Source organism: Protobothrops mucrosquamatus, unplaced genomic scaffold, assembly GCF_001527695.2.
Source record: "Protobothrops mucrosquamatus isolate PMUCROS unplaced genomic scaffold, P.Mucros_1.0 scaffold1930, whole genome shotgun sequence".
NCBI lineage: Eukaryota > Metazoa > Chordata > Lepidosauria > Squamata > Viperidae > Protobothrops > Protobothrops mucrosquamatus.
Window position 1 is genome coordinate 202,879 of NW_015388051.1, and position 19,480 is coordinate 222,358.

The 19,480-nt window shown below is 46.0% G+C and overlaps 1 protein-coding gene across 1 annotated transcript in view; it reads right to left on the reverse strand.

Moving 5' to 3' along the window:
• MKLN1 (muskelin 1) overlaps positions 1 to 17,303 on the reverse strand; it is an 80,024-nt gene extending 62,721 nt beyond the window's left edge. The window contains exons 1-3 of the mRNA XM_015823619.2: positions 17,035 to 17,303; positions 5,997 to 6,066; positions 475 to 617 (exon numbers count right to left, since the gene is read on the reverse strand). Of these exons, the coding sequence (XP_015679105.2) occupies positions 475 to 617; positions 5,997 to 6,066; positions 17,035 to 17,303 (482 nt within the window). The remainder of the gene's footprint in view (positions 1 to 474; positions 618 to 5,996; positions 6,067 to 17,034) is intronic.
• Between the last annotated feature and the right edge of the window lie 2,177 nt (positions 17,304 to 19,480).

Genomic DNA, 19,480 nt, shown 5'->3' on the forward strand with positions numbered 1-19,480 from the left:
TGCTGAGGGGAAAGGGAGAGGTTTCCAAGCTGAGCCATGCTGGCTCAGGAATTCTGGGAGTTGAAGTCCACCAGTCATAAAAGAGCCAAGGTTGCCTACCCCTGGTCTAGGAGGCTCACCGCTTAGAACAGGAGGACTTAGGACAGGAGTAGGCAACCTTGGCTCTTTTATGACTGGTGGACTTCAACTCCCAGAATTCCTGAGCCAGCATGGCTCAGCTTGGAAACCTCTCCCTTTCCCCTCAGCATGGCTGGCTCAGGAATTCTGGGAGTTGAAGTCCACGAGTCATAAAAGAGCCAAGGTTGCCTACCCTGCACTAGGGCATATAAAAAGGAAAACATACACCACAGAGAAAGGGGCAAAAAGGATGATCGGTTTATTATTATTATTATTTTCCAAAACATCAAACCAGACCTTCAGTTTTCCTTAGTTTTGTTACGAGGGGCACCAAAGACACGGAAAGAACAACCCTACCTTGATAAAAGATCGGTCATGTTTTCTTCATTCATTCCACCAAAGACTTTAAATTTTTTTAAATTACAGACGTGAGTCTTCTCGTATTTTCCAAATGTGATGCTCTGAACTATGGCCGGTCTTTCAAGTTTCAAGATCAAATACTGGAGGGAGGAAGAGGAGAAAAAGAGGCACGTGGGTCTTGTGGTCTCACCTCTGTCAGGTTATCAATCCCAAAACGTTTTGAAAAGAACATTAAAATGAAACCAGCAAAAACATACTGAATGGGTGACGTAATTCTCCGTGGGACCGTGGTGGCACAGTGGTTAACACTTAATTTCGTTGTGAGTTATACAATGACAATAAAGGTATTCTATTCTATTCCATTCCATTCCATTTCATATTTTCTATTCTATTCTATTCCATATTTTCTTTTCTATTCTATTCTATTTCTATTCTATTCCATTTCATATATTCTATTCTATTCTATTCCATTCTATTCCATTCCATATTTTCTATTCTATCTATTATATTCCATTTCATATTTTCTATTCTATTCTATTCCATTTCATATTTTCTATTCTATTCCATTTCATATTTTCTATTCTATTCTATTCTGCAAGGAGTATAAATCCTTCCATACCCCGCCATCCAGTCACAGCTAAAGAAGCTTCTTGGATGAAAAAGAAAGTTTTCAAAGAAAGAAAAGAAAGTCCAGTTGCCTCCTGAAAAAGCACCTTTGGGACATTATATATAAATGTTTTTAAAATTCAACGAATCACATATGAACTAGATCAAAGTACAGTACCTCGACAGGGCCCAATGTTTGAATATAATCCTATGGCAAACCAAAAAATTGTCCTGTGAAATTTTCTTCCACTTAAAATTCAGCTTATTCAAAAAACTTACTTCACATTGTGAGGCACTTTGTGTGTGTGTGTGTGGTTTTATTGGTATTTATTTTATTGGTTTAACGCTGTGTTTCATTTACTGAGCGTATAATTGTTTAATGTCGGGTTGCAAATTACTGTGGGTTGGCTTGACAATTACCGTGGGGGCAGAAATACAATAATAAATATAATAAAGACTCACGGTACTGTAAAAACCCGTACCACTGTAAAATAAAAGACCCCGTAAAGACTCACAACTAAATTGAAAGATGAAATATTGGGGCTGGCTTCGTATTTTATTGCAGAAGATTCTTAAAATGAATCTAAATTGAAATCAGAGGTGTTCCTCTTAGGACTAAAGATATTCCTCGACTTATAACAATCCATTTTAGTGACCGTTCAAAGTTACGAGGGCACTGAAAAAAGTGACTTATGACTGTTTTTCATACTTATGTTTTCAAGCATCCCACATGATCAAAATTCAGATGTAAAAGGGACTCACACGAGCCCGGGACACTGCAACCGTCATAAATATGAGTCAGTTGCCCAGCGTCCGGATTCCGATCAGGCGACCATGGGGAGTGTGAAAATTTGGAAATGATAAATATTAAACGTTAATTTTAAATATTAATGGAAAATTAAAATTGGGAAAAATTCACTAGGACATGGATTGTCTCAAAGAACGTTGAACGTTAAAATGATTAAGATATATATATAAACTAGAAACTATTGATAAATATAAGGAAGTTATTTTTTACTTGATTGACAGAATAAGAAGGGTATTAATTCAAATATGAGACAGTACACTTTAACGGAAAAAAGGAAATATTTACTGTAATAGTTTGGGATTTCTACTAAAGATGTTTGTATGTAATTGAATTATGGTAACTCAGTCGCCACGTTGCTTTTCAAAGATATAAATGTAATATTGGAAAATCAATAACATTTTCAAAAATTTTGGTCACAAGTCCCTTTTTTTCACTGCCGTTGTAACTTTGAACTGACACTAAACAAATGGGAGTAACTTAAGGCCTCCCTGTAGATATTTTGTCTTCAGCCACCAGTGTTCCTATTTAGTATGCAGCCTAATTATCCCACAACTGTCCCATTTAAAAAAAAACATTAAATCCCTCGCTCTGGAGATTGACAGCTCCAATGCACCTGAAAATGACTGGCTGGGCCAAAGCGCCAGATCTACAGGATGTTTCCCAAGTTCTCTAGGCTGATGGGGGGGGGAATGCTTAACGCTGTTATTCTCAAGACAATGTCAGTGCCTCATTATCACACTTCTAACTATTGCGCAGAGCCCTTTTTCCTGCCAAGAGGAACTATTAAAGGCCATCTGGTAAACGCATGGAGGAAGCGCGGAACACGATTGCTTAGCTGGTTATTTTTAGCTGAAATTTCAAGTTAAGGTTGGCTTTTTTCCTCAATGCTCCACCTCGTGCAAAACAATTTGGATTTTGTGCACGCGGGAGTGTGAGATCCCAGGTAGCGAAAGAAGGGGGAAAGGCAATGGACCTTCCCCTCTAAGGCAGGGGGTCCCCCAATCTGTGGGCCGCAGACCACTACCGCTTGGCCCCTGGGGCGCGTGAAGGGGTGGCCAGTGCACGCATACTCACCCCCACACACTCGCGCTAGCAGTCCCGAGCATCCCGCCGGCGCTAGAGTTTCCCACTGGCACTAGAGCCGTCCCATTTGCAGCACTCACGCCCGTGCAGCCCCGTTTGCGTGTGCGCATGCGCTCGTGTGGGGCCGTTTGCATGTGCACATGCGCTCACGCGCAGCCCATTTGTGCATGCACACACGGGGCTCATTTTTGCATGTGCACACGTGCGGCCCATTTACACGCGCGCACGTAGAGGTGCCTGACTCCCTTTCCAGGCCGCCAAATCAAAAAGGTTGGAGACTTCTGCTCTAAGGCAGAGGTCCCCAACCTTTCTAGGGTGGCGGCCCGGAGGGAAAGGAAGGGGGAGGCATGGGGTGCGTGAGTGTGCGGGACCCAAACGAGGGCAGCATTGGGTGCGGGGCTAGTGCCTGCGCAAAGCTGGGGGTGGCACAAGCGCCCGTGGGACGCTGGGAGCAGGCCTAGCACCTGCATGACATTCAGGGCGCACTGGCCAGCCATTCATGCAGCCCAATGGCCAAGAGGCCGCGGCCCGGTAGTGGGCCACGGCCCACAAGTTGGGGACCCCTGCTCTAAGGAATCCTAGTCACTTAAAGCTGCTATCCAACTAAAGCAACATTTATTATTTCCTGTATTATTCATTTATTACTGCTTCCTGTATGGGCAAACCTCGACCACCATCGAGCCCAAAATTTCTGTTGCTAAGTGAGGCAGCTGTTAAGTGGGTTTTGCCCTCGTTTACGACCTTTCTTGCCGCAGTTGTTAAGGGAATCCCTGCTGTTGTTAAATTAGTAACACGGTTGTCAAAGCAATGATTTAGAAGCTAACCAGCTGATATAATGTATGATGTAATGTTGGGAATGACTCAGCAGGGTCTGTGTCCCTTGAAGAGCCAGCAGGGTCTGTATCTTATACAAGACCCTTGTATAAAATGGAAGGCTCCACAGATGTGTGTTCTCTCTTCTGTTTCCAGCTGTAACTGCTATGTGTTGGAGACTGCTGTCTTAATACGTGTATGTATATTATTCCTGGTGTGTGATATTGTAGATAGTGTAGGATAAACCACCATTTAATATAGACCACTGTGTTTACTCCTGGGTTATCTTGCGCAATAATACTGCGCATGCTCTGACAATGGTTCTTAACTGAATGTGGCTTCCCCATTGACTTCGCTCGTCAGAAGGTCGCAAAAAGGGGATCACGTGACCCCCCCCAGGGAAACTGCGACCATCATGAATACATGCCAGTTGCCAAGCCTCTGAATTTTGATCACGTGATGCTGCAATTGGCATGAGTGTGAAAAATGGTCGTAAGTCACTTTTTTCACGGTGTTGTAACTGTGAACGGTCATTAAACGGTTGTAAGTCAAGGACCACCTGTATTCCAACAAAACAAAACAAAACAAAACAAAACAAAAAAGCAAATAACCAGGATGCAAAAGTTAGTTTTGTGCATAGGACAGGGGGAAAAAAACAGGTAAGAAATGGCCTAAAAATCTGTTCTTTAAAAAGATTTTTTTCTTTTTAGATTATTGTGAGTTACTCCCATAAGACACAAGGTGCATTTGCTTCAGGAAAAAGCAAATATTTGTGTAAAAGGTGCTGGGAGTGTAATTGTATTAGGGAGCTGGGGGGGGGGGCTCCTAACTACTCAATGAAAAACCAGGAAGGATATCAGCTCAGAAAGTTCCATTATTTTCATTGTCTAGAGCAGTGGTTCTCAACCTTTTTAATGCTGCGACCCCAACTGGTCGTAAGTCGAGGACTAAACCGGTCGTAAGTCGAGGACTAGACCGGTCGTAAGTCGAGGACTTTCCCTGCCCGGGAGCGCCATGCATGCGTGGTTCCGCCCCCTGCGCCGGCCGAGGCGTAGCTGGCAAGCGGCAGAGACGGAGCAGGCCGACCACCAGCTGGCCCAGCCCAAGGGAGGTAAGGCACCCGTCGGAAAAGGGGAAAAAAATGGCGGACAAAAAAAATGGACAAAAAAAATGGCGGACAGCCTTGCTTGGCGACCCCCGTGAAATGGTCGATCGACCCCAAATGGGGTCCCAACCCACAGGTTGAGAACCACTGGTCTAGAGCAGTGTTTCTCAACCTTAAAAAATTTAATCTGTGTGGACTTCAACTCCCAGAATTCCACAGTCAGCATGCCAGGTAATTCTGAGAGTTTAGGGTCCACAGAGATTAAAGTTATTAAAATTGAGAAACACTATATTCTATATTCCAATGCCCAAAGAATGAGAAATAAACAAGAAACGGAGGGCAAATATAATTTAATAGGCACAAGGGAGGCATAAGGGAAGTCTTAATTAAAGAAATGGAAATAGCAGGAAGAATGAGGGAGGGGGGATAAAAGACGAGTCCAAGTTCCACCTTAGGCATGAAAGCAGCTGGGTGACTTTGGACCAATCACCAAGAAATGATGACCTCTAGTCCCGCCTTAGGCATAAAAGCCGGCTGGGGGCCTTTGGACCAATTACCTGGAGATGGTGACTTCTAGTCCCGCCTGAGGCATGAAAGCCAACTGGGTGATTTTGGGCCAATCACCAGGAGACTGTGAGTTCTAGTCCCACCTTAGACATGAAGGACAGCTGGGCAACTCTGGGCCAATCACCAGGAGACTGTGAGTTCTTGTCCCACCTGAGGCATGAAAACCAGCTGGGTGACTTTGGGCCACTCACCAGGAGACGGTGAGTTCTAGTCCTGCCTTAGGCATGAAAGTCATATGCATAACTCTGGGCCAATCACCAGGAGATGGTGAGTTCTAGTCCCGCCTTAGACGTGAAAGTCATCTGCATGATTTTGGGCCAATCACCAGGAGACAGTGAGTTCTAGTCCCACCTTAGACATGAAGGACAGCTGGGCAACTCTGGGCCAATCACCAGGAGACCATGAGTTCTAGTCCCAGCTGACGCATGAAAGCCAGCTGGGTGACTTTGGGCCAGTCCCTCTCTCTCAGCCCAATGCACCTCACAGGGTTGTTGTGGAGAAACTAGGGGGAGAATGTTTGCCGCCATTAAAAATTACCTGTGGAGGGTAGTTGCTTTCTGACGACCACCTTGAAGATTGATCATTGGGCTTGTCTACTAAAATATTCCTAGAAACACAGAGAGAAAGAGACAGATGTAAAAAACAAAAAGTTGACAATATGTGATGGTTTTCCAAAGTCCCATCTCAACAAAGCATAGCCGACTGTCGGATGCTTTCTTTAACAGGAATCATTAAACAAGCCAGGTCTGCGTTAGGTCCAAATCAGGATTCAAAGCCTGATAAACAGGCGGTCCTCAACTTACAACCATTCGTTTAGTGACCAACTTTACAACCGCACTCAAGAGACGTATGACCATTTTTCACACTTACGAAGGAACACACGTTTCCGACAAATGCTGCTGATTTTGCGAGGGTTTTCCTTTTTTCTTTTCCAATTACCACCTCTAAAGCTGTTATTTCGCAAGTTGATTCCTGGGCGTTTTTGATCAAATTAGATGTTAGTGCAAATGTTACACACAATCCACAGGTCATTTAGTGGGTTTTCGTAAAGTTATTTGTTAGATCGTTAGAAAAGAAATGTTTTTGCTAGTATTTTTGTGCGACGGATCCCTTCGTGTCTAGGGACAAACCTATGGTCCTCTTCTCAGAAAAAAAATATTATTTAAATGCATGAAATAAAATACATACATATGGACTGTACGACTTTTTCTGCCCACTAAAGAGTTTTCTCCCATAAACTATTTTCACTCAGAAACCGATTCAGTTCATGGTGGGTAAATAAATTTTGGACATGAGATTTTAACGAACGAAGGCAAATATACATGTCCCAGGATAATGTCGCAAGATCCAATCTGGGTCGGTCACTGGGATCCAAAGTTGAGTCTTCTGAGGTTTTGGACTCGTGCTGGATGAGATTTTTAACACTCGTGGCGAGCAAAAAAGGAACCAGATCCCAAAGGAAACCAATTATGCTCAGATGCAGCTATCAAACATTTAGGCAAGAAAAATCAAATGTACAAGTATAATAAAGGTGGTACCCTGCTCAATAGTAGCAACTGTTGAGAGGGACCTCGGAGTCCTAGCGGACAATCATTTAAATGAGCCAGCTGTGTGCTGCAGCTGCCAAAAAGGCCAACACAGTGCTAGGCTGCATTAACAGAGGGATAGAATCAGGATCACGTGAAGAGTTAATACCATTTTACAAGGCCTTGGTAAGGCCACACTTGGAATACTGCATCCAGTTTTGGTCACCATGATGTAAAAAAGATGTTGAGACTCTAGAAAGAGTACAGAGAAGAGCAACAAAGATGATCAGGGGACTGGAGGCTAAAACATACAAGGAACGGTTGCTGGAATTGGGTATGTCTAGTTTAACGAAGAGAAGGACGAGAGGGGACATGATAGCAGTCTTCCAGTATCTCAGGGGCTGCCACAAAGAAGAGGGAGTCAAGCTATTCTCCAAAGCGCCTGAAGGCAGGACAAGAAGCAACGGATGGAAACTAATCAAGGAGAGAAGCAACCTAGAACTAAGGAGAAACTTCCTGACAGTGAGAACAAGTAACCAGTGGAACAACCTGCCTCCAGAAGCAGTGAATGCTCCAACACTGGAAGTTTTTAAGAAGAGACTGGACAGCCATTTGTCTGAAATGGTATAGGGTTTCCTGCCTGAGCAGGGGGTTGGACTAGATTACCTCCAAGGAGAACAGCTTGACTGCCTCTTCTTTGGGGCAGCCCCTGAGATACTGGAACACTGCTATCATGTCCCCCCTCGTCCTTCTCTTCATTAAACTAGACATCCCCAATTCCATCAAACCATTCTTCATACTGTATGTTTTAGCCTCCAGTCCCCTGATCATCTTTGTTGCTGTTCTCTGTACTCTTTCCAGAGTCTCCACATCTTTTTTACATCGTGGTACCTTTTGGGGAGTCTGTTGTAACTCTGAACAGTCCATAAGTGACCGGTCGTAAGTAGAGGACAACTTAATATTAAGTCCCTGGATAGTACAATTGCTAAGAAGCCTCTGAAACTGCAAGAAGCAAATGCAGACTTAATTTTCCTCTTCAAATCCATCTTGCTTTGGGAAAAAGTTACAGCTCCCATCTTCCGATCTTCCTTAAAAGTTTGATCAGGCGCACAATACGATTTACCCAGAGCACATACAAAATTCGAGATTCGAGAACAACTGCAACACACACACACACACCCCGCTCTTTGAACGGGAGTTAGAAATAAGCAAATAAGCTTTTTTTCTCTCTGTTTCAGAAAACACAGCTGAGGAAAAAAAAAAACACCAGCGCTGCACTTTTCTTACCACAAAATGCTTGGAAAGGAGACAAGAAGCTGAATGGGCTAAGGAGAAAGAAACGAATCTCTCGTCCTTTTGAAAACGCTGAATGGGGTGATCAGACATAAATCAATCAGGATAATTCCGCCGTTAGAATCTTCCCTACACAAAGGACCCAATAAATGCAGCTTTCCAACAGAGGGAATCTGAAAGCTGCACATTCAAAATGTTGTGTTTTCACAAAGCATTTATGTCCCAGTGTTTATTTCTTTTTATTTTGCGCCGATGAGGTTTTATGAAAACCAGCGTTAAGACTTAGAAGGATCTGTGCCCTCCAGATGTTGCTGAACAACAATTCCCAGCAGATCCCAGCAGATCCCAGCTAGCCTGGCCAAGGGTCCACAGCCTGAGAAATGTAGCTCGGCAACCTGTGAGGAACCAAGGATAACCCAGGTCAACTGGGACAACTGCATCATCTCGAGCAGGGGTAGGCAGCCTTGGCTCTTTTATGACTGGTGGACTTCAACTCCCAGAATTCCTGAGCCAGCCTGGCTAAGCATGGAAACTTCTCCCTTTCCCCTCAGCACAGCTGGCTCAGGAATTCTGGGAGTTGAAGTCCACCAGTCATAAAAGAGCCAAGGTTGCCTACCCCTGTCCTAAGTCCTCCTGTTCTAAGCAGTGAGCCTCCTAGACCAGGGGTAGGCAACCTTGGCTCTTTTATGACTCCTGGACTTCAACTCCCAGAATTCCTGAGCCAGCATGGCTCAGCTTGGAAACCTCTCCCTTTCCCCTCAGCACGGCTGGCTCAGGAATTCTGGGAGTTGAAGTCCACGAGTCATAAAAGAGCCAAGGTTTCCCCACCCCCGATTCTAGGGTGTTCCTGCCAGCTTAGTTCCCCTTCTATTCCCTCGCCTGGCTGGCTGAGGAATTCTGGGAGTTGAAGTCCACACGTCTTAAAGTTGCCAAGTTTGAAGACCCCTGATCTAGGGGCAGGGGGCAGGCAACCTTGGCTCTTTTATGACTGGTGGACTTCAACTCCCAGAATTCCTCAGCCAGCCATGCTGAGGGGAAAGGGAGAGTTTCCAAGCTGAGCCAGGCTGGCTCAGGAATTCTGGGAGTTGAAGTCCACCAGTCATAAAAGAGCCAAGGTTGCCTACCCCTGTCCTAAGGCCTCCTGTTCTAAGCGGTGAGCCTCCTAGAGCGGGGTAGGCAACCTTGGCTCTTTTATGACTCGTGGACTTCAACTCCCAGAATTCCTGAGCCAGCATGGGGGAACTAGGGACCCCTCATGCCTCGTGGACTTCAACTCCCAGAATTCCTGAGCCAGCATGGGGGAACTAGGGACCCCTCATGCCTCGTGGACTTCAACTCCAAGAATTCCTGAGCCAGCATGGCTCAGCTTGGAAACCTCTCCCTTTCCCCTCAGCATGGCTGGCTCAGGGATTCTGGGAGTTGAAGTCCACCAGTCATAAAAGAGCCAAGGTTGCCTACCCCTGATGTAGCAGAAAGAAGTTTCTAGATAACAAGGGCTCAGGAACGTCCTGAAGATGGCTGGGATATTCTCTTTTCTCTTTCGTGAATTGTTCTGTCTAGTCTGCCTGTGGTTTTTCTCCAGCACAGCCTGCCTGCCTCGGTGTTCTATTGATAAAGGTTAGTAGAACACTATTGATTACCCAGTGCTTTGCTTACATGTTTACTACAAGGGGCAGCACAAAGGGCGGTGAAATGATGGTTTTGGAAAAAGTGCCAGGGAAAAACTCCAAATACAGGTAGTCCTCGACTTACGACGGTTCGAAGTTACAACAGCACTGAAAAAAGTGACCTCTGACCCCTTTTCACACTAATGGCTGTTGCAGAATCCCCGCGGTGGTGTGATCAAAATTCAGACACTTGGCAACTGACTCGTATTTATGACGTTTGCCGTGTCCCGGGATCACGGGATCCCTTTTTGCGACCTTCTGACAAGCCAAGGGGGGGGGGGACCGGATTCACTTAACAACTGTGTTCCTAATGTAACAACTGCAGTGACAATCATTTAATTAGGAGCCAGTCCTATGCTGCAGCTGCCAAAAAAGCCAACACAGCACTACACTGCATTCACAGAGAGATAGAATCGAGATCACGTGAAGTGTTAATACCACTTTACAAGGCCTTGGTAAGGCCACACGTGGAAATCTGCATCCAGTTTTGGTCACCACGATGTAAAAAAGAGGTTGAGACTCTAAAAAGAGTACAGAGAAGAGCAACAAAGATGATCAGGAGACAAGAGGCTAAAACATACAAGGAACGGTTGTTGGAATTGGGTATGTCCAGTTTAATGAAGAGAAGGACGAGGGGGGACAGGATAGCAGCCTTCCAATATCTCAGGGGCTGCCCCAAAGAAGAGGGAGTCAAGCTATTCTCCAAAGCACCTGAAGGCAGGACGAGAAGCAACGGATGGAAACTAACCAAGGAGAGAAGCAACCTGGAACTAAGGATGAAATTTCCTGACGGTTAGAACAATTAACCAGAGGAACAACCTGCCTCCAGAAGCGGTGAATGCTCCAACACTGGAAGTTTTTAAGAAGAGACTGGACAGCCATTTGTCTGAAATGGTATAGGGTTTCCTGCCTGAGCAGGAGGTTGGACTAGAAGATCTCCAGGGTCCTTTCCAACTTTTATTATTATTATTATTATTATTATTATTATTATTATTATTATTATTATTATTATTATTATTATTATTATTATTATTATTATTATTATTATGGATCATCGCACAGTCAGCCAGATTATTGTTGTTGTTGTTGTTGTTGTTGTTATTATTTTGTCTGATTCCCTGAACGACTGAGGTGAGGAAAGTCACAAAACGGGGGCAAAAGTCTTGCTTTTTAGCAGAACTGTCCTCGTGGGCCGAGGATGACCTGTGTAATATTTCCTCTACAGATTAAGTTATAAAAACTAGGGTGAAGTTCAACGCTTTCTTTGAATCCCAGACTGAACCTCGCATCCAGAGGGCAGGAGGGTCACTTCCCAAAAAGTAAACACGAAGCGATCAAACAGTTGCAACAGCTTTGGGTTCAAGTCCAAGTTCATCTCAGGGTCCGTCACCCAAAGAGAACTTACACGCCGCAAGAACTTACACGTCCTGCTTTTATTTGTTCTCGCTTTCTCTCTTTCACCCACCTAGTCGCACACGTCTGCTCCAAGCTGGACGGCTGAACGACCTACAAACAATCCCAAACTCAAAAGATCCACTGCGTTAATTAGGATATCCCATTAGATAAGAAGAATTATATATGCGTAATATTGGAAAAATGAAGGAATACCACCAGATGAGGACATAATTAAAAAAAAAAATACTAGAATGCGCAGAGATGGACAGACTATGAGATTGAAAGAGGCTGCGAATATAGACTCAGAAATACAGGTACTGAAAATATAGACTCAGAAATACAGGTACTCCTCAACTTATGACAGCCCACAATTTCTCTCGTTAAGGGAGACAGTTGTTAAACGAGTTTTGCCCTATTTTGCGACTTTTCTTGCCGCAGCGGTTAAGGGAAACGCTGCAGTTGATGAGTTAGTGACACGGTCGTTAAGTGAATCTGGCTTCCCCATGGACTTTTGCTTGTCAGAAGGTCCCAAAAGGGGATCACATGACCCCGGGACGCTGCAACCGTCGTGAAGTACACGCCAGTTGCCGAGCCTCTGAATTTTGATCACGTGACCACGGGGATGCTGTAACGGTCGTTAAGTGTGAAAAACGGTCGTACGTCTTTCTTCAGTGCTGCTGTAACTTTCAACGGTCACTAAATGAACTGTTGTAAGTCGAGGAGCTACGTGCACTTGCTTGAAGTCCTTTCCTATTTAACCCAGGCTGAGAATAGATGCAGAAATATTTCTGCGGGAAACTAATTTAGATGCTTCAACTCACGCGCTCAATCACCTCATGACTTGCGCACCTTTAATATTTCCCTGCCATAATGTGATTCAGTTGTTTTCCACTTAATGAATCTATCCATCACGGTAATTTATGTCAACCAGGCCCAGCTCTTCAGTGACTCACTTTCCCAAGTGCTCAAGCAGGTAGGACAGTCAAAAAGTCAGGTTTCTTGGTAGGAATGCTGCTCTCGTTTGAAATGGAGGTTGAAGTTTCCGACTTCTGTCTTCTGAATTGGGCACTGCCTAAACCTTGCCAGATCTCTCCAGTTTAAATAAGAACAGCCCACCTTCAACATTGCTGCGGGTCCTCCGTCTCCCGGCATTTAAGACCTCCCTACTTATCCCGTCACCTCTGCAATTTTAAATCTTTCTAATCTTAAATCAATTCTGATTTTAAGGTTAATTTTACTGATTATATTCTACATTGCCCAGAGCCCCTCTGGGAGGTGTGTGTATGTAAGTAAGTAAGTAAGTAAGTAAGTAAGTAAGTAAGTAAGTAAGTAAGTAAATAAATAAATAAATAAATAATTTTTGGCTCAAAACTCAAGACAAAATCCTTATGTGGCTAGTCACATTTGGCCAAATAAAGCATTCTATTCCAGTGGTTCTCAACCTGTGGGTCGGGACCCCATTTGGGGTCGATCGACCATTTCATGGGGGTCGCCAAGCAAGGCTGTCCGCCATTTTTTTTGTCCGCCATTTTTTTTGTCCGCCATTTTTTTCCCCCTTTTCCGGCGGGTCCCTTGGGCTGGGCCAGCTGGTGGTCGGCCTGCTCCGTCTCTGCCGCTTGCCAGCTACGCCTCGGCCGGCGCAGGGGGCGGAACCACACGTGTGGCGCTCCCGGGCAGGGAAAGTCCTCGACTTACGACCGGTTGGGTAGTCCTCGGCTTACGACCGGTTTAGTCCTCGACTTACGACCGGTTTAGTCCTCGACTTACAACCGGTTTAGTCCTCGACTTACGACCGGTTGGGGTCGCGGCATTAAAAAGGTTGAGAACCACTGTTCTATTCTATTCTGTTCTTCTGTTCTGTCCTGTTCTGTACCATTTTATTCTGTTTCATTTTATTCTGCTCCACTCTGTTCTGATTCTATTGTTTTGTTCTGTTCTGATTCTATTCTATTCTACTGTACTGTACTCTGCAGAACACTCCCTATTCTATTCTATTCATTCCATATTCTATTCTGTTCTATTCATTCCATACTCTATTCTGTTCTATTCATTTTCTATTCTATTCTATTCTACTCTACTCTATATTCTATTCGATTCTACTCTATATTCTATTGTACTCCTATTCTATTCTTTCATATATTCTATTCTGTTCTATTCTATTATACTCTATATTCTATTCTACTCTCCTATTCTATTCTTTCATATATTATATTCTATTCATTCCATATTCTATTCTATTCTATTCTACTCTACTCTATATTCTATTCGATTCTACTCTATATTCTATTCTACTCCTATTCTATTCTTTCATATATTCTATTCTGTTCTATTCTATTATACTCTATATTCTATTCTACTCTCCTATTCTATTCTTTCATATATTCTATTCTATTCATTCCATATTCTATTCTATTCTATTCTACTCTATATTCTATTCTACTCTCCTATTCTATTCTTTCATATATTCTATTCTATTCATTCCATATTCTATTCTATTCTATTCTACTCTATATTCTATTCTATTCTATTCTATTCCTATTCTATTCTTCCATATATTCTATTCTGTTCTATTCTATTCTTTCATATATTCTGTTCAATTCTATTTTAGTTCTATTCTACTCTACTCTATTTTAATTTCCATTCCATTCCCTATTCTATTCTGTTCTATTCCTGAGTTTAGCGTTCAGTGTTATAACTCTGTGATGAACATCCCTCACTATTTTTATGTTTTCCTTCATTTCCTGAGCCTCAATTTTCACCTCTAACACAACTGTCTCTTCGATGTGTAAACTTGACGATGATGGCGGTAGTGGTGGTGGTGGTCTTGGAGACCACCCAACTCCCAAAAAGACTCTGAATGCCTTATAATAATACATTTAGAAGTCATAACGTCCGTATTTCCAAACTTTTCGTTCTTCAAAGAGAGAAGTCAGGAAAAAGAAGATTGCACAAAAGCTTCCCCCTCCCGTCTTAGACAGGCTCCAACCGACCTCACAGGGCTGTTGTTATGGGAAAAATCAGAGGAGAAAAATGTGCTGGATATGGTGAGTTACTTGTAAAAATTATAAAGGTGGGATATAAATAAAAAATAAAAAAAACCCGGAGCTGGAAATGGTTTAGAACGTTCTAGGAAACCATTTACAGAGGAGGAATTATCTACATAAACATTACATGTCTAATCATGAAAGGACTCCCCCCCTCCCCTTATCTGCTACTGGGGGCACCATGATTAGAAACCTGGTTTCCCTCACAGCATTTTGTAAAAGCAAAATTAAACATCCTCAAGTTTTACACATTACCGGGTGCATCGGAAAAGTATAAAGCAACTTCTTTACAAACAAACAAATAAAAAATAAAGAAATTAATAATAAAAAAATTAGGTTCGCAGCAGTTTAAACTGAACGGATGCTGACAAGGCAAAGATGAGGCAGTGTAACTTTGAACGGTCACTAAATGAACGGTTGTAAGTCAAGGACTAACTGTAACGTTGGGAAAGGAGGAAGGAAAGAGAAGGAAAGGGTGACCAGCAGGAAGGTGGACGGACCCAGTTACAATGGCAATGGATGACATCTCAGAAGAACAAAGAAGAGCCACAAAAAAGAGGGAGTCAAGCTATTCTCCAAAGCACCCGAGGGCAGGACAAGAAACAATGGTTGGAAACTGACCAAAGAGAGAAGCAACCTGGAACTAAGGAGAAACTTCCTGACAGTGAGGACAATTAACCAGTGGAACAGCTTGCCACCAGAAGTTGTGGGTGCTTCATCACTGGAGGTTTTTAAAAAGAGACTGGGCAGCCCCTTGTCTAAAATTGTACAGGATCTCCTGCTTGAGCAGGGGGCTGGACTAGAATAGGGGTCTCCAACCCCTGGTCTGTGGACAGGGACCGGTCCACAGCACGCCAGAAACCGGTCCATGCAAACAAATGAAGCTCCATCCATGGAATGCCGGCAGCAGGCGAAACCACACATCCTCCGGTCTGTGGAAAAACCTCTCTCCACGGAACCGGTCCCTGGTGCTGAAAAGGTTGGGGGCCGCTGGACTAGAAGACCTCCAAGGTCCCTTCCAGATAGGTAGGTAGGTAGGTAGGTAGATAGATAGACAGATGATAGATAGATAGATAGATAGGTAGATAGTTAGATAGATAGTTAGATAGATAGATAGATAGATTGATAGAGATAGATAGATAAGAAAGAAAGAAAGAAAGAAAGAAAGAAAGAAAGAAAGAAAGAAAGAAAGAAAGAAAGAAAGAAAGAAAGAAAGAAAGAAAGAAAGAAAGACCTGAACAACCATCTAGGTCAGGGGTCCCCAACCCCCGGTCCGTGGACCAGTACCGGGCTGCAGCATGCCAGCAACCGGTCCGCACAAACAAGCAAAGCCCCATCCATGGGATGCAGGCAGCACACAAATCCACACACCCTCCAGTACGCGGAAAAACCTCTCTCCACGGAATCTGGTCCCTGGTGCCCCAAAAGTTGGGGACCTCTGATCTAGGTGGCCTCTAGGAACCAGCAATGATTGGATGCCCCATACTGTATAATCAATGCCTAACTCTGCTAAAAGGCTCTAATGCTGGGAAAGGTAGATGGACTGGATCTCTCTGGAGCTTCTCAGTCCTCCAGTTCATGGCTGTCCCAAAGGTGCGTTTTCAGGAGGCAACTGGACTTTCTTGTTTTTCTTTGAAGGCGTTTCACTTCTCATCCCAGAAGCTTCTTCAGCTCTGACTAGATTCCATTCCTCACCATTGTAGTCAGAGCTGAAGAAGCGTTTGGGATGAGAAGCGGAAACGTCTTCAAAGAAAAACAAGGAAGTCCAGTTGCCTCCTGAAAAAGCATCTTTGGGGTAGATGGAAGGAGGAGGAAGAGGGGAAGAGAAAGGTCAGAGAAGAAGAAGAAAAATGTCAAAGAAGAAGGAGAAGGAGAAGGAGAAGAAGAAGAAGAAGAAGAAGAAGAAGAAGAAGAAGAAGAAGAAGAAGAAGAAGAAGAAGAAGAAGAAGAAGAAGAAGAAGAAGAAGAAGAAGAAGAAGAAGAAGAAGAAGAAGAAGAAGAAGAAGAAGAAGAAGAAGAAGAAGAAGAAGAAATGTCAGAGGAGAAGAAGAAGATCCATTCCGAAGCAATGTGGCTGTCCAATCACACCTAATGTTATAACTTTTTTGCCACACTTGTTAAGAAGAACATCATCCCCATCCCCCTATTCCGATGCTAACGAAGACCCCACTGCAAGGCCTGTTGCCAGGCTGGGAGACAGATCCTCCCGGACAAAAAAATCCACTCGATCCCTAAGAATCCAGCCTGGCTGGACGGCGCCTGGTCAACCCAGAATCGTTACTCCCTCTGCCCTGCTCCACATCAACCCCCCAACCCCAGAAGCCCGCCCCCTCCCCAGCCTTCATTCACACCTTTGCAAGGGCTATGGGGGGGGGGGGAGAGAGCAGGGACCCCCTCCCCGCCTGGGATAGCAGGAATCGGGGTTGGGGGGGAGCAAAGGAGGGGTCTCGTAGCATCTCCCCCCGCCCTCTCCGCCCCTCAGAAGAGAAACTCGACCCCCACACACACCCACATCCCCCGCTGTGGACCCCAGGCCCCATCCTCCGCGCTCGGGCTGGGGAAGATGGGGCGGTGGTCCGAGACCCCCGCGGAGGGGAGGGGAGGAGGGGGCTGCCTTGGGGAGGAGGGCGCCCCCCGTCGGCCGACTCACTCTGGCAGGTAGGTGGAGGAGAAGCTGCTCCAGCGGTGGAGGGTGTAGGCCAGGACCCGGCTCCCGAGGAGCCCTGACGACCCTGGGCCGAAGCCTAGGCCCGACGCCGCCATCTTGTCAGCCGCCGCGACGGGGAGGAACCATAGAGTGGGCGGAGGGGAAGGCGGGAAGGGAGGGGAGAGAGAGAGAGAGAGGGGCGCGCTCTCCCGGCTTTCACTTCCGGCTGCCGCGGGGACGCTCGTTTCCCTTGGGCGGCTTCGGCCACGCATGTTCGCGGTAGAGCCGGAAGTAGGAGGGTGCTCGCGACCGCTTCTTTTGGGCGGCCTCGGCCACGCACCCCCTCTAGAACGGGGGGTCTTCAAACGTGGCCCTTTTAGGACTTGTGGACTTCAACTCCCAGAATTCCTGGCTGAGGAAGTCCACGTCGTAAAAGGGCCAAGTNGAAGAAGAAGAAGAAGAAGAAGAAGAAGAAGAAGAATGGAGGAAGAGGAGGGGGAAGGGAAGAGGAGGAGGAATGGAGGAGGAGGAGGAGAAGAAGAAGAAGAAAAGGAAGGTCAGAGAAGAAGAAGAAATATCAGATAAGAAGAAATGTCAGAGAAGAAGATGGAGAAGGAGAAGGAGAAGGAGAAGGAGAAGGAGAAGGAGAAGAAGAAGAAGAAGAAGAAGAAGAAGAAGAAGAAGAAGAAGAAGAAGAAGAAGAAGAAGAAGAAGAAGAAGAAGAAGAAGAAGAAGAAGAAGAAGAAGAAGAAGAAGAAGTAGAAGAAGAAGAAGAAGAAGAAGAAGGTGGTCAGAGAAGAAGAAATGTCAGAGAAGAAGAGGAGGAAGAGGAAGGTCAAGAAGAAGAAGGAGGAGGAGGAGGAGGAGGAGGTCAGAGAAGAAGAAGAAATGTCAGAGAAGAAGAAGAAGAAGAAGCATAATGTCCACTCCTAAGCAACAATGTGGTTGTCCAATCACACCTAATGTTATAACTTTTTTGCCACACTTCTTAAGAAGAACATCATCCCCCTCCCCATCCCCCTATTCCGATGCCAACGAAGACCCCACTGCAAGGCCTGCTGCCAGGCTGGGAGACAGATCCTCCCGGACAAAAAAATCCACTCGATCTCTAAGAATCCAGCCTGGCTGGACGGCGCCTGGTCAACCCAGAATCGTTACTCCCTCTGCCCTGCTCCACATCAACCCCCCAACCCCAGAAGCCCCCCCCTCCCCAGCCTTCATTCACATCTTTGCAAGGGCTATTGGGGGGGGGGGAGAGAGAGGAGGGACCCCCTCCCCGCCTGGGATAGCAGGAATCGGGGTTGGGGGGGGAGCAAAGGAGGGGTCTCGTAGCATCTCCCCCCGCCCTCCCCGGATCCTTCCCGCCCCTCAGAAGAGAAACTCGACCCCCCCACACATTCCTCGCTGTGGACCCCAGGCCCCATCCTCCGCGCTCGGGCTGGGGAAGATGGGGCGGTGGTCCGAGACCCCCGCGGAGGGGAGGGGAGGAGGGGGCTGCCTTGGGGAGGAGGGCGCCCCCCGTCGGCCGACTCACTCTGGCAGGTAGGTGGAGGAGAAGCTGCTCCAGCGGTGGAGGGTGTAGGCCAGGACCCGGCTCCCGAGGAGCCCTGACGACCCTGGGCCGAAGCCTAGGCCCGACGCCGCCATCTTGTCAGCCGCCGCGACGGGGAGGAACCATAGAGTGGGCGGAGGGGAAGGCGGGAAGGGAGGGGAGAGAGAGAGAGAGAGAGAGAGGGGCGCGCTCTCCCGGCTTTCACTTCCGGCTGCCGCGGGGACGCTCGCTTCCCTTGGGCGGCTTCGGCCACGCATGTTCGCGGTAGAGCCGGAAGTAGGAGGGTGCTCGCGACCGCTTCTTTTGGGCGGCCTCGGCCACGCACCCCCTCTAGAACGGGGGGTCTTCAAACGTGGCCCTTTTAGGACTTGTGGACTTCAACTCCCAGAATTCCTGGCTGAGGAAGTCCACGTCGTAAAAGGGCCAAGTTTGAAGACCCCCCCTCTAGAAGATGTTTCGCGGTAGAGCCGGAAGTATGGAGCTCGCGCGGAGGGGGGGAGTTTCACCGTGTCTCTTAGGGAGAGGGGAGGGAGAGGAGAGAGGGCGGGGTGTCTTAAAGGGGCCGCCGCGCGTTGTTGGAGCGAATTACAAATGCTTTGGCTAATACAGGTAGTCCTCGACTTACGGCCACAACGGAGCCCAAAATTTCTGTTGCTAAGTGAGACAGTTGTTAAGTGAGTTTTGCCCCCTTGTTACGACCCTTCTTGCCACTGTTGTTAAGTGAATCGCCGGAGTCGTTAAGTTAGTAACCCGGTTATCTCACAAGAAGCTTTTAGAAGGGAAAAAAAATTAGAAGATGAGACATGGATGGATGGACCTACGGACAAATATGAAAGGGCTGATATACAGATGAGAGAGTAGATAAATAATGGATGGATGGATGATAGAGACAGACAT